We start from the raw sequence: 21,998 nt of genomic DNA, 5'->3' as shown, positions 1-21,998 counted from the left end.
TTTCGAAAGCTTCTACTCTTTTCTTGTCCAAACTATTTATCGTCCACGTTTCACTTCCATAAATAGCTACACTCCATACAAATACTTTCAGAAACGACTTCCTGGCACTTAAATCTATACTCGAAGATAACAAGTTTCTCTTCTTTAGAAACGCTCTTCTTGCCCTTACCAGTGTACATTTCATATCCTCTCTACTTCGACCTTTATCAGTTATTCTGCTCCCCAAATAGCAAAACTCAGTTACTACTTCAAGCTTCAAATTTCCTAATCTAATTCCCGCAGCATCACCCAATTCAATTCGACTACATTCCATTATTCTCATTTCGTTTTTGTTGATGTTCATCTTACATCCTTCTTTCAAGACCTTGTCCATTCCGTTCAGCTGCTCTTCCAAATCCTTTGCAGTCTCTGACAGAATTACAATATCATCGGCAAACGTCAAAGTATTTATTTCTTCTCCATGGATTTTAATTCCTACTCCGAATTTTTCTTTTGTTTCCTTTTGCTCAATAAACAGATTGAATAACATCGGGGAGAGGCTACAACCCTGTCTCACTCCGTTCCCAACCACTGCTTCCCTTTCATGCCCCTCGACTCTTAAAACTGCCATCTGGTTTCTGTACAAATTGTAAACAGCCTTTCGCTCCATGTATTTTACCCCTGACACCTTCAGAATTTGAAAGAGGGTATTCCAGTCAACATTCTCAAAAGCTTTCTCTAAGTCTACAAATGCTATAAACGTAGGTTTGCCTTTCCTTAATCTATCTTCTAATATAAGTGGTAAGGTCAGTATTACCTCACGTGTTCTAACATTTCCAGGGATCCAAACTGGTTTTCCCAGAGGTCGGCTTCTACCAGTTCTTCCATTCGCCTGTAAAGAATTCGTGTTAGTGTTCTGCAGCTGTCGCTTATAAAACTGATAGTTCAATAATTTTCACATCTGTCAACACCTGCTTTCTTTGGGATTGGAATTATTATATTCTTCTTGTAGTCATAGGGTATTTCGCTTGTCTCATACATCTTGCTCACTAGATGGTAGAGGTTTGTGAGCCCTGGCTCTCGCAAGGCCGTCAGTAGTCCTAATGGAATGTTGTCTACTCCTGGGGCCTTCTTTCGACTTAGGTCTTTCAATGCTCTGTCGAACTTTTCACACAGTATCATATCTCCTATTTCATCTTCATCTACATTCTCTTCCACTTCTATAATATTGTCCTCAAGAACATCGCCCTTGTATAGACTCTCTATATACTCCTTCCACCTTTCTGCTATCCCCTCTTTGCTTACAACTTGGTTTCAATCTTAGTTCGTGATATTCATGCAAGTCGTTCTCTTTTATGCAAAGGTCTCTTTAATTTTCCTGTAGTCAGTATCTATCCTACCCTTAGTGAGATAAGCCTCTACATCCTTACATTTGTCCTCTAGCCATCCTGCTTAGCCATTCTGCACTTCCTATCGATCTCATTTTTGATAAGTTTGTATTCCTTTTTGCCTGCTTCATTTACTGCATTTTTATATTTTCTCCTTTCATCAATTAAATTCAATATCTCTTCTGTTACCCAAGGATTTCTATTTTTTTACCTACTTGATCCTCGGCTACCTTCACTATATCATCTCTCAAAGCTACCCATTCTTCTTCTTCTGTATTTCTTTCCCCCATTCTTGTCAATCGTTCCCTAATGCTCTTCCTGAACCTCTGGTTCTTTCAGCTTATCCAGGTCTATCTCCTTAAATTCCCACCTTTTTGCAGTTTCTTCAGTTTTAATCTACAGTTCATAACCAATAGATTGTGGTCAGAGTCCACATCTGCCCCTGGAAATGTCTTACAATTTAATACCTGGTTCCTTAATCTCTGTCTTACCCTTATATAATCTATCTGAGACCTTCCTGTATCTCCAGGCTTCTTCCATGTATAAGACCTTCGTTTATGATTCTTGAACCAAGTGTTAGTTATAATTAAGTTATACTCTGTGCAAAATTCTACCAGGCAGCTTCCTATTTCATTCTTTGCCCCAGTCCGTATTCGCCTACTACTTTTCCTTCTCTCCCTTTTCCTACTACCGAATTCCAGTCACCCATGACTATTAAAGTTTCGTCACCCTTTAAATATCCTTTCACAAATCAATGACCTTAAATAACAAGTAACACATACTCCATAATCGTAGATACACAGTTACGTAATATAAACCTGTAATTACTTGATATAAATGTTACATGCTGATCTCTTTAAGGTCCTGAACTGCTATCGGAGTCACTATCCTTTACGCTGCTGTAGAACTCTCTTCCTCTTCCTACTATCGAGTTCCAGTCACTCATGGCTATTAAATTTTCGTCTCTCATCTCTATCTGAATAATTTCTTTTTTCTCTTTATACATTTCATCAAGTAACTCTTACAAAAAGAGCAAAAGAATCTGAAGTCATTTTTTTAGAAGGTCACTAATATGCGTCTTCCAGTTCAGGTTTTCATCAAAATGTATACCTCAAAATTTGGAGCGTTCTAACCTACATACTGACTACTTATCAAATGCTACATCAGTTGCTGATGTTTATTCTTGTACAAAACTGAATACAGTTTCATTTTTCAAAATGCAGATAGAAGCAATTTTCAGAGAACCACTTGATAATTCGTTGAGAAACATAATTAACAATTTCTTCTGTTACTTTATGTCTGATGGGCTTTATTTTAAAACTAGTGTCATCTGAAAAATGTACATACTGTGCTTATTCAACGTTAAATGGGAGACCATTCGTATACAACTTTTTAGAATTCTGATTCAAATTCGATCAAGACTACATGAGTTTTTGCAGTTTATAAATTTGATGATTACATTAATTTAAGTAAAGGGTGTTGGTGCTACTTCTAGTTGCTAAAACGGTTTTTTTTTTTTTTTTTTTTTTTTTTTTGGAATGACATTTTTAGATGTTCTGTTATTCCTTTAACTAAGACATTTAATCCTACTGCTTTGTTTAGGAAATCATTGTTAGAACTACTCACAGCTGATAAATTATCAGTCAAAACATTGTTTAGTTTAATTGTTATGGTACCTGGTATAGTGACTCCGTGCCCTGTCTGCTGTTTGAAAATATTGCCTATAGTTTGAATATTATTATTTTGCATTATTAATTCATATAAAGACATGAATACTTCTCGACATTTTCATGACTTTCCTTAGAATATTGCAGTTTTTAGCGTACAAGTAGTGTAAGATCTTCAATTATTCTGTCCTTCATATAAATTTTACTCTATCTCTTACATGAGATTTTAATACACTATGTTATAGATAGCTTACTTGATTTTTAATGGATTTTCTGGACAACATTTTCAGAAAGCTCCTTTCAAATATTAACACGAATTTACTATAAAATAAATTTCTGTATGTATCTCACCCTATAGCACCTTTTTAATTTACTTTTAAACCACTGTATCTTGTTCTCATTAACAGGGCTCATTGCTTTGTATGAACCTACCTCAGGGCACTAAGACACTATATTGTTTATTCCCATGAATAACGCATCATTATCAGCTGGTCTATTGACAAATGGGTACTCATTAATTGTTTTAGCCTGAGAACTGCTCAGGAAAATGGTGTCAGTGTGCATCCTACTATCTTACTTAAAACGAGTTAGAAAATTGACTTCTGAAATTAGGCTGACTCATCCTAATAATAGTTCAAGTTCGTTTTTACTGTCTGTATCTCTTAAGAAATCTGCATTGAAATCTCCACAATGTACTAACTGTTTCTTCTTGTCTGACAGATAGCTCAATAATGCATCTCGATTTCTCATTAACTGCTTAAAATTTCTTCGAGTGATCTCTAGATTGTTACAATTATCATATAAGTATTCTGCAGCAACAATTCGCAAGATCAGTTCCTTTTATGTGACAGGCACCAGCAGTTTCTGTAAAATTATTATATTAATCTAATTCATCTTCATTCCATACATCTGCGCATTGGGTAGAATTCGTGTGCTCCAAACTGTACAAGACTCACAGAAGTTGTTCCAAAAACAGAAGTAAGTACTTTCGAATTCAGTACCATGCCCACTGAAAACTTATTAGGGCACTTTTCCCTAGCAGATCAAGAGTTTGCATTACAATACCTCCATATGTGCTATGTTGGGATATCCGGATATTCAGTATTATATGTAATACTTTCACACCCTCACAATACGACTTTGAGAGTCACCTACAGTCTGTTTTACATCAATTGGCATCCAAAGTTGTGACGTTATCCCAACAATGACAGTCTGCAAGCATCTGACACAGACCTTGCCTTCGATGGCGACGAAACATTTCTGCGAGAATCAGTTATAGAATCCTAAAGAAGCATGTGTTTAGATATGTTTAGTGTCTTTAAGAACGTAAAAGAAAATGTATACTTAATTTTAATAAGAACCCTAGTTACGTCACTTTTTCGAATGAGTGAACTTTTCTCGTTTAGGAAAGAGCTTCAGACTTACTGTAATATGTCTGTAAAACTACTGAATTCATCGACTTTTCCTTTTCAGTGGTTACCAAAATGCCTCACTAGGCAAGAGGTCTTTCCAAAGTTGGCATTACGTTTGCTATGTATGAGATTTGGAACACAGCATTTTTAGCACTTTGTCAATGTTCAACTCACATAATGTATGAAGTTCAAATTCTCTATCTTTGACAAAATTCATGTAAAAATTTCGAAATTTTGGGGTCTCTAAGCACGTCGGAATTCAGTTCTTCATTTAAATTAGCGCCAAAGGTACATTTTTGTTGTAATACGGGAAATATTCGCAACCTGAAAAATTTCCTACATGAGAACTGTCAGGCAAAGCTCTTTGCATAGCAGGAGTGCCAACACAGTAGGGGCCAAGGCTGCCAGCACAACTGCTGTTGCTGTTTTGCTGGCGGCAGTAGTACAGCCCAATAGCTGTCAAGTACTTTAACTGGGGATATAGAAGCATCTATATCACACCATCCCTGAGACTCGAGTGCACTTTTGTCGAAGTTAACTGTACAGCTAAGTCATAGAGTACTCACTTCTTCTTCAGAAACATCCACATTGACATAATTATGTTTAGCAGGTGGGTAGGAACAAATATTCTCTGTATTTCGCAAATGAATGTATATTTAGTTTGTAGGCATTATAATGTCGTGCTACATTATTAGTTTTAAATAAGAACATCATAGCCCGATGCTTCGATTCAGTTGACTGGCCAAAACGAAGCATTTAACACGGAATTTCGAGTGTATCGCATTAATGTACAATTCCTAGTAAAAGTACTTATACTTTATCCACGAATAATATGGGCGTGTTGAACATTGCTCTGAGTCGTAAATAGCCGGGTTCCTGCACTGCAAGGTGACATTTGAAAGAAAAGCGTGAAGACGCACCTTGAATTTTGATCTGACTTTTAATAAAGTTTTGATGTTTTCTAACTACAACAGTTAAAGAAGTTAATAAAAAAGCAATGGCAATAGTACAGTGTCTGAGAAAATAGCTGTTGACTAATGTTGACTTTACGGGTGTAGGTGCCTGGGTTTACACTCTTCCAATCACATATAGTAGAAACTTAACTGAATTTACAGTTTTTTCAAACTTACGGCTACAGAATGTAACTTCAGAATAATAACATTGCAATGATGATGAATAAAAGGAACGATGGACATAAACTGATTACTTAGAAAATTTAGACACGTAATGTTTACATTTGAAAGTCGAAATATTAGAGACATTAAGAATACTAAACCACTATTTAGTAATTACTGGCATAATTAGTGTGTGTCAAATTTTGCTAATTTTTGCGTTTCGTTAAATCTTGTATCTATGATTAGTGTGAAAGGCTTCATCAGAAGTTACTTATGAAACAATATGTACTAGTATATTTACATCACATTAGACTTTACTTTTACGTGTTCGGTAAAACTTTACACAACTACAGCCATTGATAACACTTTCGCAAGTAGTTAACATTTGTAATGGGTGAAAAACGTGAACTTGCACATTTCTGAACAAACCAAAATGTGGATTGTGTCGTAAATTAACCTTAGTATTGACCTTTTCACTACAGAATGTCTTGGTCAAATGCAAAAGACGGATGCACACTACTGTTTGTAAAAAGTGAAACACTCAGCAGTAGTGGTCTGCAACACGCCGGAATGAGAGGCCGTGCAGAACAGCGGAACCGTAGAAACTGGTTTCAACGGCAGAGAGGGGGTGCGCACGTAGGCCCAGCAGCGCCCTCTTTTGTGTGACCGGGCAGATCATTGTTACGCAGCGCTCAGTTGGTGCGAAGCCGTAATACGGCGTGGAAAGGAGTAACCAAAGGGTCACTATGTCTCAACGACTTCCCAGCATGGAATGTCGGCATGTGAGTGCGTTCGAACTGGGTACAACGATTGGTCTTCGGGACTTTGCGGTTCGTGCAAGGCACGCTGCCAGCAGTGAGCCGTACGTGGAACCAGTGGTGAACAGGGAAGCACACAGCGCCAACGGGATACTGGACGACATAATGTGACCACAACGTGACACGGCAACCACTTTTTTCCACTTGGCTGTGAAAGGCAGATCAGCCTCGCCCACAGTGTTGGCGCGTCTTTGGAGCACTGCATTAGTGTGAACATGACTGTGTCGACGGTTCCATGGCGTCTTCTGCACGCATGGCATCGTGTTGACTTCCATTGACCATCGCCGTAGAATGCAATGGACACCTCAAGGCAGACACAGGCGTGCTGAGTGGTAGAATGTAGCGTTTTCGGGCGCCCCCTGCTACAACTTGTCCTACAGTGATGGCCGTATACGCATTCGATGGCGCCGTGGTGAACGAAGTCTGGCAGACTATTGTTGAGCGACATAGCAGACAAAAGCCAAGTATGACGGTTTGGGGCGCCATTGCCTACTAAAAGCGAGCTCACCTCCCATGTCTGGAGACAATCGAGACACCTAGCGCAGCATCAGGCAGGTTCTGCAACCCGAGGCACTATCCCTACTGCAGGCCCTCCCGTATGCCATTTTCAGTAGGACAACGCTCCTCCATATGTGGCGAGGAATGTGCAAGCCTTCCTCGGGTACCACTGCTTCCCTGGTTTGCCTGTTCCACTGACATGTCACTCATCGAACGTGCCTTGGATGTGGTAGGTCTGGAACCTGCTCGTTGAGGTCCTCATGTAGCCACAGCTGATGCATCGTTGACGTGCCTACAAACTGTTTGGCAGAGTATTCCGCAGCAACATACCCAGGCGCTCTTTGATTCCCTGCCGCGCCGTCTACCAGCTTTGATTATAGCACGTATTGGCACTACGCCGTACTGAAATTCCGCAGTCACAGTGCATGTACAGGTCTCTAATACTAATAATTTTGTATAGCGTCATGCTCCTAAAACCGGTGGAAAATATGTCACTGTGATCGCATGTCTCGGTCTTGGCGTTTCACTTTCTACAGACAGTAGTGTATTTGTTGCTGCCTACGTGGCAAAGTAACAAAAGTGAGAACTGAGGAGAAAGAATGCAGGTAATGCGTGTGTGTGATTCAGTGTTGCGGTGTTGCAGAAACTGCGTGGTGGGCCCGCAGTTCAGCGTGAAGGTGTCGGATCACGCGACCTACTGCTCACGCTACGACCGCGACTACTACGTCAGCGACACCCAGGCGCGGCTGCCCGTGCGCTGGATGGCCTGGGAGAGCCTGCTGCTGGTGAGTGAGCCTCCATAAACACACAAGAACACCTCTTGCCCTTCACTTCTCCTCTACCGTTTAGGCGACATACGCTGTTTTCCTCCTCTGTGACTTCCAACAAAGATCGTCAAAAATTGCTTAGGAAGATCTAAGCGAGTCCTGGAGCTCATTTCTCGCATCAGTCATCCTTATTTTACGCGACAGAATATGATCTGAGCCATGGCAATTTCTAAAACAGAACTCCTTAAAGCTAAGGTAGTTGCAAGAGTTGAAGATAAATCAACGAGAAAAACTTATTGCTATAGATTAGATTAGTACTTGTTCCATAGATCATGAATACGACACTTCGTAATGATGTGGAACGTGTCTGGTTAATAAAAGGTGTCTATACAAGATATTTCATTAGACAAAATATTACAAGACACTCAATATTTTTAATTTTTCTGAGGGCTGGGAAATTACCCACTTACTATATTCAAAAATTCAACTCATGAGTAGAAGGAGTTGCCATTAAGAAATTGTTTTAATTTCCTTTTAAATGCTATACGGCTATCTGTTAGACTTTTGATGCTATTAGCTAAGCGACCAAAGACTTTTGTGGCAGCATAATTTACCTCCTTCTGAGCCAAAGTTAGATTTAACCTTGAGTAGTGAAGATCATCCCTTCTCCTAGTGTTGTAGCCATGTACACTGCTATTACTTTTGAATTCGTTCGGATTGTTAATAACAAATTTCATAAGTGAATAAATATATTGTCAGGCTACAGTGAAGATCTCTAGCTCTTTAAATAAGTGTCTGCAGGATGATCTTGGATGAGCTCCAGCAATTATTCTGCTTACTCGCTTTTGTGCAATGAACACTCTTTTACTCACTGATGAGTTACCCCAGAATATGATAGCATACGAAAGCAGAGAATGAAAATAGGCGTGGTAAGATAATTTACTCAGATGTATATCGCCAAAATTTGCAATGACCCTAATAGCATAAGTAGCTGAACTCAAACGTTCCAGCAGATCCTCAGTGTGTTTTTTCCAGTTCAATCCCTCAGCAATCCATACACCTAGAAATTTTGAATATTCTACCTTAGCTACCGATTTCTGATCAAAGTCTATATTGATTAATAGTGTCATTCCACTTACTGTGTGGAACTGTATATACTGTGTTTTGTCAAAGTTTAATGAGAGCCCATTTGCAGAGAACCACTTAATGATTTTCTGAAAAACATAGTTTATAATTTCACCAGTTAATTCTTGTCTGTTGGGTGTGATAGCTATACTTCTATCATCGGCAAAAGGTACCAGCTTTGCATCTTCGTGAATATAGAATGGCAAGTCATTAATATATATTAAGAACAGCAGAGGACCCAAGACCGAACCTTGCGGCACCACATTCTTGATTGTTCCCCAGTTTGAGAAATCACCAGTTTTTTGCATATTATGTGAACTGTTTTTTTCAACTTTCTGTACTCTTCCAGTTAGGTATGATTTAAACCATTTAAGCACTGTCCGATTAATATCACAGTAAGTGAGCTTATCTAAAAGTATTCCATGATTTACACATTCAAAAGCTTTTGATAGATCACAAAAAATCCCAACGGGTGATTTCCGGTTACTCAGAGCATTTAATATTTCATTAGTGAAAGTACACATAGCATTTTCCGTTGAAGAACCCTTCTGGAAACCAAACTGACATTTTGCTATAACTTTATTTTTACAAAGGTGTGAAGCTACTCTACAATACGTTACTTTTTGGATAAGGCAGTCAGAAGAGAGATTGGGCGGTAGTTGTTGACATCAGACGTGTCCCCTTTTTTATGTAGTGATTTAACAATGGCATACTTCAATCTATCTGGGAAAATGCCCTGCTTCAGAGAGCTATTACATATGTGGCTAAGAATCCCACTTATTTCTTGGGAACAAGCTTCTATTATCCTGCTGGAAATTCCATGAATTCCATGTGAGCTTTTATTCTTGAGAGAGTTTATTATCTTCCTAATTTCCGAAGGAGAGGTGGGTAGAATTTCAGTTGTATCAAATGGTGTGGGTAAGGCCTCTTCCATTAACTGCCTTGCTTCTTCTAATGAAGATAAAGCAAATGACATGGATAGTTTCAGTAGCACGATGGAAAGCTATCAAGGTTTCATGGCCGGATCTGAACCTAGATGAAGAACAGGGCCTGTGTTGGTGGAGGGAAATATTGCGCTGATTCAGGGACCCCACTGATGCTGGTAGAACAGAAGCTGTCTGACCAACAAGATCTAGACATTGCAAATAAGACTGGCTGTTAACAAACAGAAGCCCAATTCGAATAATAATAAACATGTACATCTACATCCATACTGCGCAAGCCAACTGACGGTGTGTGGTGGACGGTACCTTGAGTACCTCTATCGGTTCTCCCTTCCAGTCTCGTTCGTGAAAACAAAGATTGTCGGTATTCCTCTGGGTGGACACTAATCTCTCTAATTTTATACTGTTGGTCTCTACGCGAGATATACGTAGGAGCGAGCAATGTACTGTTTGACTCCTAGGTGAAGATATGTTCTCGAAACTTCAACAAAAGCCCGTACCGAGCTACTGAGCGTCTCTCTTGCAGAATCTTCTAGTGGAGTTTATCTGTCATATCCGTAACGCTTTCGCGATTATTAAATGATCCTCTAACATAGCGTGCTGCTCTCCGTTGGATCATCTCTATCTCTTCTATCAACCCTATGTAGGACAGATCGCACACCAGTGAGCAGCAAACATAAAACTGTAACTTTCAATGACAAAAGATCTCAAACTATACCTCCTCATAATCTGCTTCAGAGTGTGATTCAGAACAATAAGAAGAAAACTTTACTTTTGTTCGGACAATTGCTGATGTTCTTTCTCCTACTTATGAAAACGTGTATAAAGAGGACATTGTTCTCTCTGATATCAATAGCTGCTCTGTGGCTCTGCCTGGGCTAATAACACAACGTGTACTGCTGGCCTGAAGAATGGCAAAATGTTAATAGTCCTGTAACAACATACACTTTTGATAGAAAATTCTTCATATTGTTCATATGATCTCTTGTGTAACCAGGTAAGCACTCATCGTACACAACAAAGTGCTTTTCATCTACGTGTTATAAATCGAATTATTACGGAAGGTGCTACCCATGTCAGATTTGCTCGCTATAATTCGAGAGAAAATAATAGACTAAGTCATTTCCATTTAACAAGATTAGACATAAATAGAAACAGACGGGGTATTATGAATGATTTCAGTTGATTCCCAGGTGATAACGGATCACCAAACGCGTATTATAAAAGGAAATTAATGAGATATTCACTAGATGCAATTTCAAGAACAACTATGAAACCTACAGTTTTTAGGTGCACATTTTTTAAACATCTGTTTAATTATTTTCCTTAAGATCAGACTCATGGTCTAGAGGTAGTATGTCTTACTAAGAGTCAAAATATCACGGGTCCTTTATTTGAATCTAGCCACTACTTCTGTTTTGAATAAAAATCGTCAGCAACAGCAGCCAAAAACTTCCAGCTTACGAAGTTGCCCTTGTTCTTCTACCAGCCATGTCAAAGAGGGAAGAAGAATGGACAGAGGTTCAGGGCACACTTTTATCTTTGCGGTGACAAACTGCCCTCCAAAATGTGGAATAATCGGCAATAATCCATGACATGAGGATGCAGAAGGCAATGGAAACCACAGCGTTAAAGATACGCAGTGTGTTTCCGTAGGACATGTGGCATCTAACTGAAAAAGAGTCGTGATGTTCTCTCCATTGGCAATGGATTCCAGATTGGTCTCCCAGTCCCATCTCTGGGAAGAGAATGCCAACGTGCAGCTAACGATGTGAGAAAGACTGAATAGCCAACCGAAGGATAATATTCTACAAGTCGGCTTGTGGAACGTAGTAGGAAAGCTAAAAATCTAAAAAGGGAAATGCAAAGGCTCAGTCTAGAAACAGTGGGGGTCAGTGATATCAAATGGGGAGATAAGGATTCCTGGTCTGACGAATATACGGTAATGTCAACAGCATGAGAAAACAGTATTACAGGAGTAGGATTCGTTATGAATAGGTAAGTAGAGCAGAGAGTTAGTCACTGCGAACAGTTCGTTCAAATAGTGGTTCTGATCAGAATCAAAAGCATGCAAATGGCAGTAGCAACAGAGCGGTTATACGTGCAGACATCACAAGCAGAAGTTGAAGAGATAGAGAAAATATAAAAGTATGAGAATATTGGGGAATTCAAAACCTAAAGTACGGTAATCTAATAATCATGGGGTACCGGAGCACTGTAGTAGAAGAAGGAGTAGAAGAAATAGTAACAGGAGAATATACGCTTGGTGGTACAAATGTCAGGGAAAGGAGACTAAATTCGTTCCACAATAACTTTCAGCTAGAAATAGCGAATACAATTAAAAGTATCACAGTAGGATGGTGTATATGCCATAGATGGGCAAAACCATTTTTTCAGAGGTCGGGGCAGAACTTCCCACTCACTGGAATGAACTAGCTCTTTTTCATGACTCACCAAATTAAATGGAAAAAGTTACCTTGACTTTTTAATTCAGGCCATTATGCCTGTATCTTTATTTGATTAAGTTCTGTTTTGAAATATCACAGAAAGAGACGTAATTAGTTTTTCATATGCCTACTAATTTTGAGATTTAAATTATCTGCTTTTCATCTTCTGTATTCTTTAAAAAATTTGCAACAAAATCCCAAACACTTTTAATTAAGTGGAAAAATTTCAACATTAAGGCTGATTCTTGTTATGTTTTCATACTTTTATTGGAGACAGAATATAACACAAGTAATAAAGCATAATTGCAATTTATTTAAGTAGGTGGAGTATCCATTTACAATCATTATGACTAGATATATCCCCGAGGAGGAATAATTAATCATTGTTATGATTTATAAATAACCCTTTATCTGTTTTATTTGAAGTGAGTCCATTTCTGTTCTCAGGGCATATTTGTCCGGCTTTTGAAAGGATACACTCACAGGGCACTAACATAGCTGGCATACATTATTATTGCATAGAGCAATTTCATCGTTTCCCACCAGTTTAAGGAATAGCTTTTTCTAGGCAAACAATTGTAGGACAAATAGTTATCTAGTTCGACAGTCACTGCGCATGATTTCCTGGACTCAGATCACACTCCAGACAGCTGTTAATGTTTTATGCACAACTGCAAAGGATATAATCTATTTTTACCTTCAAGGGAAACGGAAGATATGTCACTCAGAGGCCAGAAGCCAATTCCCAGCAAAATAATAATAAATCATCAGAAAATAGAAAGCATAAATTCGTTCAGTCTCTTAGGAAATATGGTCTCATTCATGGCACAAATGGATGTAAAAAAGAAAGTAGATTTATTAAACTACATTAGCAGAAAAATGTAAAGAGCCTTCTCAAATAACCGATCGAGGTGGTGCAGTGGTTAGACGACTCGCATTTGGAAGGACGACGGTTCAATCCCGCGTCCGGCCATCCTGATTTAGGTTTTCCGTGATTTCCCTAAATCGCTCCAGGCAAATACCGAGATGGAACCTTTGAAATGGCACGGCCGATTTCTTTCTCCGGCCTTCTCTAATCCGATGAGACCGATGACCTCGCAGTCTGGTCTCCTTCTCCTAAACAATCCAACCCGCTTCTCAAATAAAATAAGAGTGGAAACTATACCCAAGTTCTACAAAACAATGTCAGAAGCAACTATGACTTTTGGAAGTGAACTATGCAGTCCAAAATAAATAATGTAAGCATTGGAGATGCGACTCCTAAGAAGAACAGCTGGTTACACACTCTCTGACAGGAGGATGAATGCTGTCATCAGGGAAGAGCAGGTAGTGAAAAGCTTAAATGAATAGACTAAGCAATACAGAAACAACTGAATGGACTATTCCACAAGACTGAAAAACGAGAGAACACCCAAATTTAAAAAATGTCGTTGTGCTTTCATATATATAAAAACAATTATGTGAAAATACACTGTTATTATGATAAAGGTCAATTTCGAGGAAAGCCAAACATGGATGAAGAGACTCTAACCAGGGAAGTGAGCTGCAAGATAAATCAGTGGGTTATTCCAGAGCACGGAGAGCAGAGTGAGTCCAGAGCAGCTTTTTAATCCATTGTGTGTGATGGGCTGGTGATCGGGACCAGCTGGAGCATGGGATCAGCTGGAGAGCAGGATCCGCTGACAAGTGGGATCAGCTGGTGATCATGATAGTCCAGCACATGGGATTGGCTGGCAATAAGGATGGACTGGCGAGTGAGATTGGCTAGCGAGTGGGATCGCCCAGTGCACGGGATTAGCTGATGAATGGGATCATGTGGCACATGTGATTGGCTGCTGAACAGTACTGCCTGGTGATTGGGATCAGCCGAAAGTGTGTCTGAGATGTGGTGGCACAGAAGGATACCGAAAATTAGGTGGACTAATAAAATAGGGAATGAGATGATACTCAGCAGAATTGGTGCAGAAATGAAAGTATGGAATCATGATAAAAACGGAATTAAGAAACCATTCAACAATGGGTTGAGGATGTAGGTTGCAAGCATTACTCTGAGACGAAGAGGATCGCACAAGAAGGTAATTCGTAACGGACCATATCAAACGTTTTAGAAGACTGATGACTGCAAAAATGTCCTGACAATTATTTACGGCACATATTTCTTGTGTAATTTTCGGTTTATGCAGTGTTGGAATGTACTGAATATTTCTACGGTATTCAGCCTGGTAACGTCGTACTGCATCCTGATGCGGTTGATCATTGTTGATTCTTACGCCTTTTAGGCTTCGTTTCCCCACCCCACGAATAGTAGGTTATCCAGAGAGAGCCTGGCTGAATACTCGTAAAATATTCCAAATCACTTATCTCTAATGTAAGTCCGTAAGCTTGCGTTGCCTTCGTGGCCATTGTCACTGAAATTAAAAGCTTCTTAGGCAAAGTCATTTTTTTTTAAACTGCTGACGTTTCGACTCCTCTGTTGTGATCTTCTTCATGATGTTGTGATGTCCACTGCAGTCAATGACGATGGCTATCAGTGGTAGACACAAGAGATTTAACTAATAACTCCCCTTCTTCTCCATTAGCGTTCGAACACTTCAGTTACTCTCCCATGACCGTTGCCCACCAATGGTAGCCTCAAGAATTTTTACCCAATAATTCCACTTCCCCAGCACAACTCGAGAAAACTCCCCTTTATAAGAGAATGCAACAGGGATCTCTGACATTATTCAGTCAACAGTGAACGCACAAGATCCTCAAGAAGATACCAGCAGAGGGGTCGACGAGTTGATCGTTTAGTTGAAATATGACGTGGCTTAACTACCAAGAAGTTTTCAACTTCACAGTTCTTTTCAAAAACGGACGCTGTCTTGTTGGTGGAAACATTTATTCCAAAGGTAACCGGTTTTGGGTAGCTTTAGACCGTCCTCATCAGACCCTCGTACTAGAATGATAGGCGGTGGCGATGAATTGAGCGGACGTCGTGACGTCAAGAACGTCAGCTGGAGTCACAACACCCATTCCATTCACCGCCACCACCTGCCATCTTGGTGTGGGTGCCTGAGGATGGTCAGAAACAGACCGAAACCAGTTACGAGCGAAATAAATGTTTTTCCGGTCGCGACTGTTTGTGTTCATTTTTAAATCACTTTTAGTCAGACTGCTGTTTCTCCAAGAAAAAAGTTCTCAAAAATTCCTTTTCTCTTCTTTCATCTCTGGCTGTGCTTTTTTATAATGTGAAAAATGGCGAGTTGCCGGGTGGTCCAGAATCCACGCTAAAATGATGCCCCCCACAGCTCTCTGTAAAATAATCCTGAAAATAAATCTTTGTCTTTATTTCAGTTGCATGAGTAGTATCGTCATCAGTTAAATTAGCCACGCCTTGAAAACCACGAAACGATCTCCCAAAGCGTTACTAAACTTGCATCAATCTAGTACAAGTCCAGCAACGAATCGCATATAAATTAGCTCTACAGAGAAATTATTTGCAACACACTTGAGAGAGCACACAGGTCGCTCTCAGCCCTGTAGATAGGGTGGAACTGACACCTGACGATCATGTGACAGTCGACCGTTGGTGAAGTAAGTCGTGGCAGTGATGTAGTGTGTACAGCACAGTTGATTGTCTGGAAACAGTGCAGCATTCGTCCCTAACATTATATCTGGGCATGGATATAACCAAATTTAAAGCATTTCATTACGTTTATTAATCAAGCACTGATGACTGAGCTACGTCTACGCACCAGTATACACTGTATAGTTTAAATGATATCGTTGTGAACTATTTCAGAGTTCGTAGTTAATTAAGTAAATCAAGAAAAATTACAGAATAACATTTGCAGAAGTTCTTGGTAATGACAAGGCAAAACGAACAGTCACTTCTTGATCGATCAAAATGAATTAATACCTTGAGTAAATAAAATAAAGTATCATTCCACATTAACACTCGGCAAGGCGGAATAAAAGGAGTCACTGTAAGAAGATGTCATGAGTCAGCAGTGAAAAGTTAACGTCCGACTACCTAAACGACAGGAAAATGTCTAATTTCGCCAGGCAGCCCCACACAATAAGTTAGACACCGTATTGACGGAAATGGGCACAGTAACAAAACATACCAATGTCGATCAGCGCAACGAAGTGAAATCTGGTCCGGGGTGCTGCAGGTCGAAGCCGCGATGTCGCAGCGTGGTGATAGTGATGATTCCACAACTGTAGACTGCGACATGACTGCCACTGAGAGCTGCAGCTCGGGGCTAAACAGTCGCGAGCACAGTGATACTGTATGATTGGCCGCGCTTGTCTCCTCGGCGGCAGTTCCTCCAGGTCACGCGCTGCCACCAAAGTATGCTGGCCGGCCCGTCGATGCCGCTCTCCTTTGTCACAAGATGCCTGGCGTGTATTCGTGTTCGTCCGGGCGCTGGCCAGGCTGGTGTTCCCAGAGGTGCCGTCGGTGCATAGTAGCTGTCATACCATAAGATTCCTCCCCAGGAGGATGAAGACGGAGAGATGGCACTAGACTTTGGTGTCCTCGGTGTCTAGGGTGAGAGGCGGCTGGTCTGGGATCCATGTGCAGCGGGATCGCGGGCTCATAACATCTGTGGCCCATTGTCCAGTGTGTGACGTCTTATGGTGGGAGAACAGGCTATGGTGTGCCGATTAGGTTCCTTTCAGATTACGCTGATACAATAGCTCCCTACTTAGCAATCATATACAACCGCTCGCTCACCGATAGATCTGTACCTACAGATCGGAAAAATATACAGGTCGCACCAGTGTTTAAGAAGGGTAGTAGGAGTAATCCATCTAACTACAGACCTATATCATTGACATCGGTTTGCAGTAGGGTTTTGGAGCATATACTGTATTCAAACATTATGAATCACCTCGAAGGGAACGATCTATTGATACGTAATCAGCATGGTTTCAGAAAACATCGTTCTTGTGCAACGCAGTTAGCTCTTTATTCGCACGAAGTAATGGCCGCTATCGACAGGGGATCTCAAGTTGATTCCGTATTTCTAGATTTCCGGAAAGCTTTTGACACCGTTCCTCACAAGCGACTTCTAATCAAGCTGCGGGCGTATGGGGTATCGTCTCAGTTGTGCGACTGGATTCGTGATTTCCTGTCAGGAAGGTCGCAGTTCGTAGTAATAAACGGCAAATCGTCGAGTAAAACTGAAGTGATATCAGGTGTTCCCCAGGGAAGCGTCCTGGGACCTCTGCTGTTCCTGATCTATATAAATGACCTGGGTGACAATCTGAGCAGTTCTCATAGGTTGTTCGCAGATGATGCTGTATTTTACCGTCTATTAAGGTCATCCGAAGACCAGTATCGGTTGCAAAGCGATTTAGAAAAGATTGCTGTATGGTGTGGCAGATGGCAGTTAACGCTAAATAACGAAAAGTGGGGGGTGATCCACATGAGTTCCAAAATAAATCCGTTGGAATTCGATTACTCGATAAATAGTACAAGTCACAAGGCTGTCAAATCAACTAAGTACCTGGGTGTTCTTCAGTTGGAAAGACCACATAGATAATATTGTGGGGAAGGGGAGCCAAAGGTTGCGTTTCATTGGCAGGACACTTAGAAGATGCAACAAGTCCACTAAAGAGACAGCTTACACTAGACTCGTTCGTCCTCTGTTAGAATATTGCTGCGCGGTGTGGGATCCTTACCAGGTGGGATTGACGGAGGACATAGAAAAGGTGAAAAAAAGGGCAGCTCGTTTTGTATTATCACGTAATAGGGGAGAGAGTGTGGCAGATATGATACACGAATTGGGATGGTAGTCATTACAGCAAAGGCGTTTTTCGTCGCGGCGATATCTATTTACGAAATTTCAGTCACCAACTTTCTCTTCCGAATGCGAAAATATTTTGTTGAGCCCAACCTACATAGGTAGGAATGATCATCAAAATAAAATAAGAGAAATCAGAACTCGAACAGAAAGGTGTAGGTGTTGGTTTTTCCCGCGAGCTGTTCGGTAGTGGAAAATAACCAATGACGTACGGAGCAAGGAGGACATCAAAAGCAGACTCGCTATGGCAAAAATGGCATTTCTGGCCAATAGAAGTCTACTAATATCAAATACCGGCCTTAATTTGAGGAAGAAATTTCTGAGGATGTACGTCTGGAGTACAGCATTGTATGGTAGTGAAACATGGGCTGTGGGAAAACCGGAACAGAAGAGAATCGAAGCATTTGAGATGTGGTGCTATAGACGAATGTTGAAAATTAGATTGACTGATAAGGTAAGGAATGAGGAGGTTCTACGCAGAATAGGAGAGGAAAGGAATATGTGGAAAACACTGATAAGGAGAAGGGACAGCATGATAGGACATCTGCTAAGACATGAGGGAATGACTTCCATGGTAATAGAGGGAGCTGTAGAGGGCAAAAACTGTAGAGGAAGACAGAGATTGGAATACGTCAAGCAAATAATTGAGGACGTAGGCTGCAAGTGCTACTCTGAGATGAAGAGGTTAGCACAGGAAAGGAATTCGTGGCGGGCCGCATAAAACCAGTCAGTAGACTGATGACCAAAAAAAAAAAAAATTGGTTAGACAAAAGGTTTGAAATTCAGCAGAGATAAATTGTGGTCCAGTGTCTGTGTCAATATACTTCGGAAGCCCACCGAGGTCAAAAATCTTTGCCAGTTCTCTCGTATAGCCTGGGCCAAGAAAGTGAAAGAAATCTATGTCAGGATAGGGAATCCAGTTGCTGCGTGTACTGTGGTGAGCCGAGTGGCTCCTGGAAGAACCGGCAAAATCGAGATGAAATCAGGACCATGGGGCTGAAGTAGTAGGCCATGGTAAATAGGATCTAAGTGGGGCAGATTGTTTGTTTTGGCCTGTGGAGCACGCAACTTCTATGGAGGAAATATCATTATCCATACCTCACGAATAGGTGTGATGTCTTGGCATTTGCTTTATGACCTGCAAAAGTGAGTGCCTTTGGTGCAGGAAGTTCGGGGCGTACCGGCAAAGGGCGTGTGGGGCAAGGACCTTGGTGCTCCTCTTATCACCTTCCAGGAGGACGATGACTTGCATGACCAAGAGGTCTTTCCAATTTAAGTTGCTCGTAATTGTAATTCCTAGATATTTAGTCGAATTGACAGCCCTTAGATTTGTGCTATTTATCGTACACCCAAAAATTATCCGATTTCTTTTAGTACCATGTGGATAACCATGCACCTTTCTTTGTTTAGTGCCAATAGCCACTTTTCGCACCATACAGAAATTTTCTCTAGATAATTTTGTAATTGGAATTGATAGTCTGATGATTTTACTAGACGGTAAATTACAGTATCATCTCCGAACAATCTAAGGGGGCTGCTCATATTGTCACCTAGATCATTTATGTAAATCAGGAACAGCAGAGGGCCTATGACACTACCTTGCGGAACGCCAGATATCACTTCTGTTCTACTCGATGATTTTTATTTATTTATTTATTGAACCCGATCAGATTAGGGCCATCAGGCCCTCTCTTACATCGGACCAGTGTTCCACACATGCAGCATTTCACACATCAGAGTTACATCATGACAATAGATTAAATGAGAAAATTAGCTTACTCTAGTGACAATATGAATAAAGAGTATGCGGCAGTAGTTTTACAACAGGTGGAATACATACAGATTATGATAAAAGAAATAATAATAACAGTAAAAAAAGTCAAATAATAATGATAAACATGACTAAGACCTAATAAAGTAAATGCTGGCAGTATTTCTACAACAGGTGCTATACATACAGATTATGATAAAAGCAATAATAATAACACTAAAAAAATCAAATATTAATGATAAAAATGAGATAAATTGGCAATAGTAATTAAGGTTTGTGCAGATGTACATTAATATGTGTAAAGTAAATGTTTGCTAGAATAGCGAGTTTTGGGGAAGGGAGATTTATGGAGGGGGAAAGAGGGTAGTAACGAGGTGAAGTGCATTCATGTACAGAGGAAGTCATTACTGCTGCTTAAGTAGATACGTCATTAACTGTTTTTTGAAGCCGGACATGTTTTAAGTTCTCTAACATAACGAGGGAGGTTATTCCAGAGTCGGGTTCCCGCTACTGTAAGAAGGTGACTGAGCGATGTAGTGGAACAGAGAGGATTTTATTATAATGGGAACGTGTCATGTTGTTCCGACATGAGCGTTAGGGACGAGTAGACAAATGAAGGACAGTGTACATTTATAAAGCAGTAGATGAGACAGAGTGTATGGAAATCTCTGCGTTTGTCTGCACGCAGCCAGGATAATTTTGCGTATGCTGGTGAAATGTGATCGAAAAGTCGAACGTCACAAATATGATGGACGCAGGCATTCATGAACACTTCTAGACGTCGCGAATTTTCCGGATATATGCCTTGTAGGATAATATCGCTGTAGTCAATGATTGGGAGTATAAGCGTTTGTACTAATTTCTTTTTCAGAAAAAAGGGAAGAGTTTTTTATATATTTTTGTAGGTTATGAAGGAATGCTGATGCTTTTTTGCACACTGCACTTACGTGCTCTGTCCAATTTATATTTTCATCTACTATTACTCTCAAACTCTTTGCTGAGGGAGAGAAGTTAATATTTGTTCCATTTAGGATAAGAGATCGTACGGATTCACGATGTTTTGGGCTAAGGATCTTAGAGTGACCAACAAGTACCGCTTGGGTTTTACACTCCTGGAAATGGAAAAAAGAACACATTGACACCGGTGTGTCAGACCCACCATACTTGCTCCGGACACTGCGAGAGGGCTGTACAAGCAATGATCACACGCACGGCACAGCGGACACACCAGGAACCGCGGTGTTGGCCGTCGAATGGCGCTAGCTGGGCAGCATTTGTGCACCGCCGCCGTCACTGTCAGCCAGTTTGCCGTGGCATACGGAGGTCCATCGCAGTCTGTAACCCTGGTAGCATGCCGCGACAGTGTGGACGTGAACCATATGTGCAGTTGACGGACTTTGAGCGAGGGCGTATAGTGGGCATGAGGGGGGCCGGGTGGACGTACCGCCGAATTGCTCAACACGTGGGGCGTGAGGTCTCCACAGTACATAGATGTTGTCGCCAGTGGTCGGCGGAAGGTGCACGTGCCCGTCGACCTGGGACCGGACCACAGCGACGCACGGATGCACGCCAAGACCGTAGGATCCTACGCAGTGCCGTAGGGGACCGCACCGCCACTTCCCAGCAAGTTAGGGACACTGTTGCTGCTGGGGAATCGGCGAGGACCATTCGCAACCGTCTCCATGAAGCTGGGCTACGGTCCCGCACACCGTTAGGCCGTCTTCCGCTCACGCCCCAACATCGTGCAGCCCGCCTCCAGTGGTGTCGCGACAGGCGTGAATGGAGGGACGAATGGAGACGTGTCGTCTTCAGCGATGAGAGTCGCTTCTGCTTTGGTGCCAATGATGGTCGTATGCGTGTTTAGCGCCGTGCAGGTGAGCGCCACAATCAGGATTGCATACGACCGAGGCACACAGGGCCAACACCCGGCATCATGGTGTGGGGAGCGATCTCCTACACTGGCCGTACACCTCTGGTGATCGTCGAGGGGACACTGAATAGTGCATGGTACATCCAAACCGTCATCGAACCCATCGTTCTACCATTCCTAGACCGGCAAGGGAACTTGCTGTTCCAACAGGACAATGCACTACCCTGGCCAGCAAGATCTCCGGATCTGTCCCCCATTGAGCATGTTTGGGACTGGATGAAGGGTCGTCTCACGCTGTCTGCACGTCCAGCACGAACGCTGGTCCAGCTGAGGCGGCAGGTGGAAACAGCATGGCAAGCCGTTCCCCAGGACTACATCCAGCATCTCTACGATCGTCTCCATGGG

At 41.3% G+C, this 21,998-nt stretch overlaps 1 protein-coding gene across 1 annotated transcript in view; it reads left to right on the top strand.

The window, feature by feature from the left end:
- Positions 1-21,998, top strand: part of LOC126267932 (discoidin domain-containing receptor 2-like) — a 737,095-nt gene that overhangs the window by 709,093 nt on the left and 6,004 nt on the right. The window contains exon 17 of the mRNA XM_049973242.1: positions 7,521-7,662. Within this exon, the coding sequence (XP_049829199.1) occupies positions 7,521-7,662 (142 nt within the window). The remainder of the gene's footprint in view (positions 1-7,520; positions 7,663-21,998) is intronic.

Source organism: Schistocerca gregaria, chromosome 4 (assembly GCF_023897955.1).
Source record: "Schistocerca gregaria isolate iqSchGreg1 chromosome 4, iqSchGreg1.2, whole genome shotgun sequence".
Lineage (NCBI taxonomy): Eukaryota > Metazoa > Arthropoda > Insecta > Orthoptera > Acrididae > Schistocerca > Schistocerca gregaria.
The sequence above is the reverse complement of the archived record's forward strand: the minus strand, read 5'-3'. Positions and strand labels throughout refer to the sequence as shown.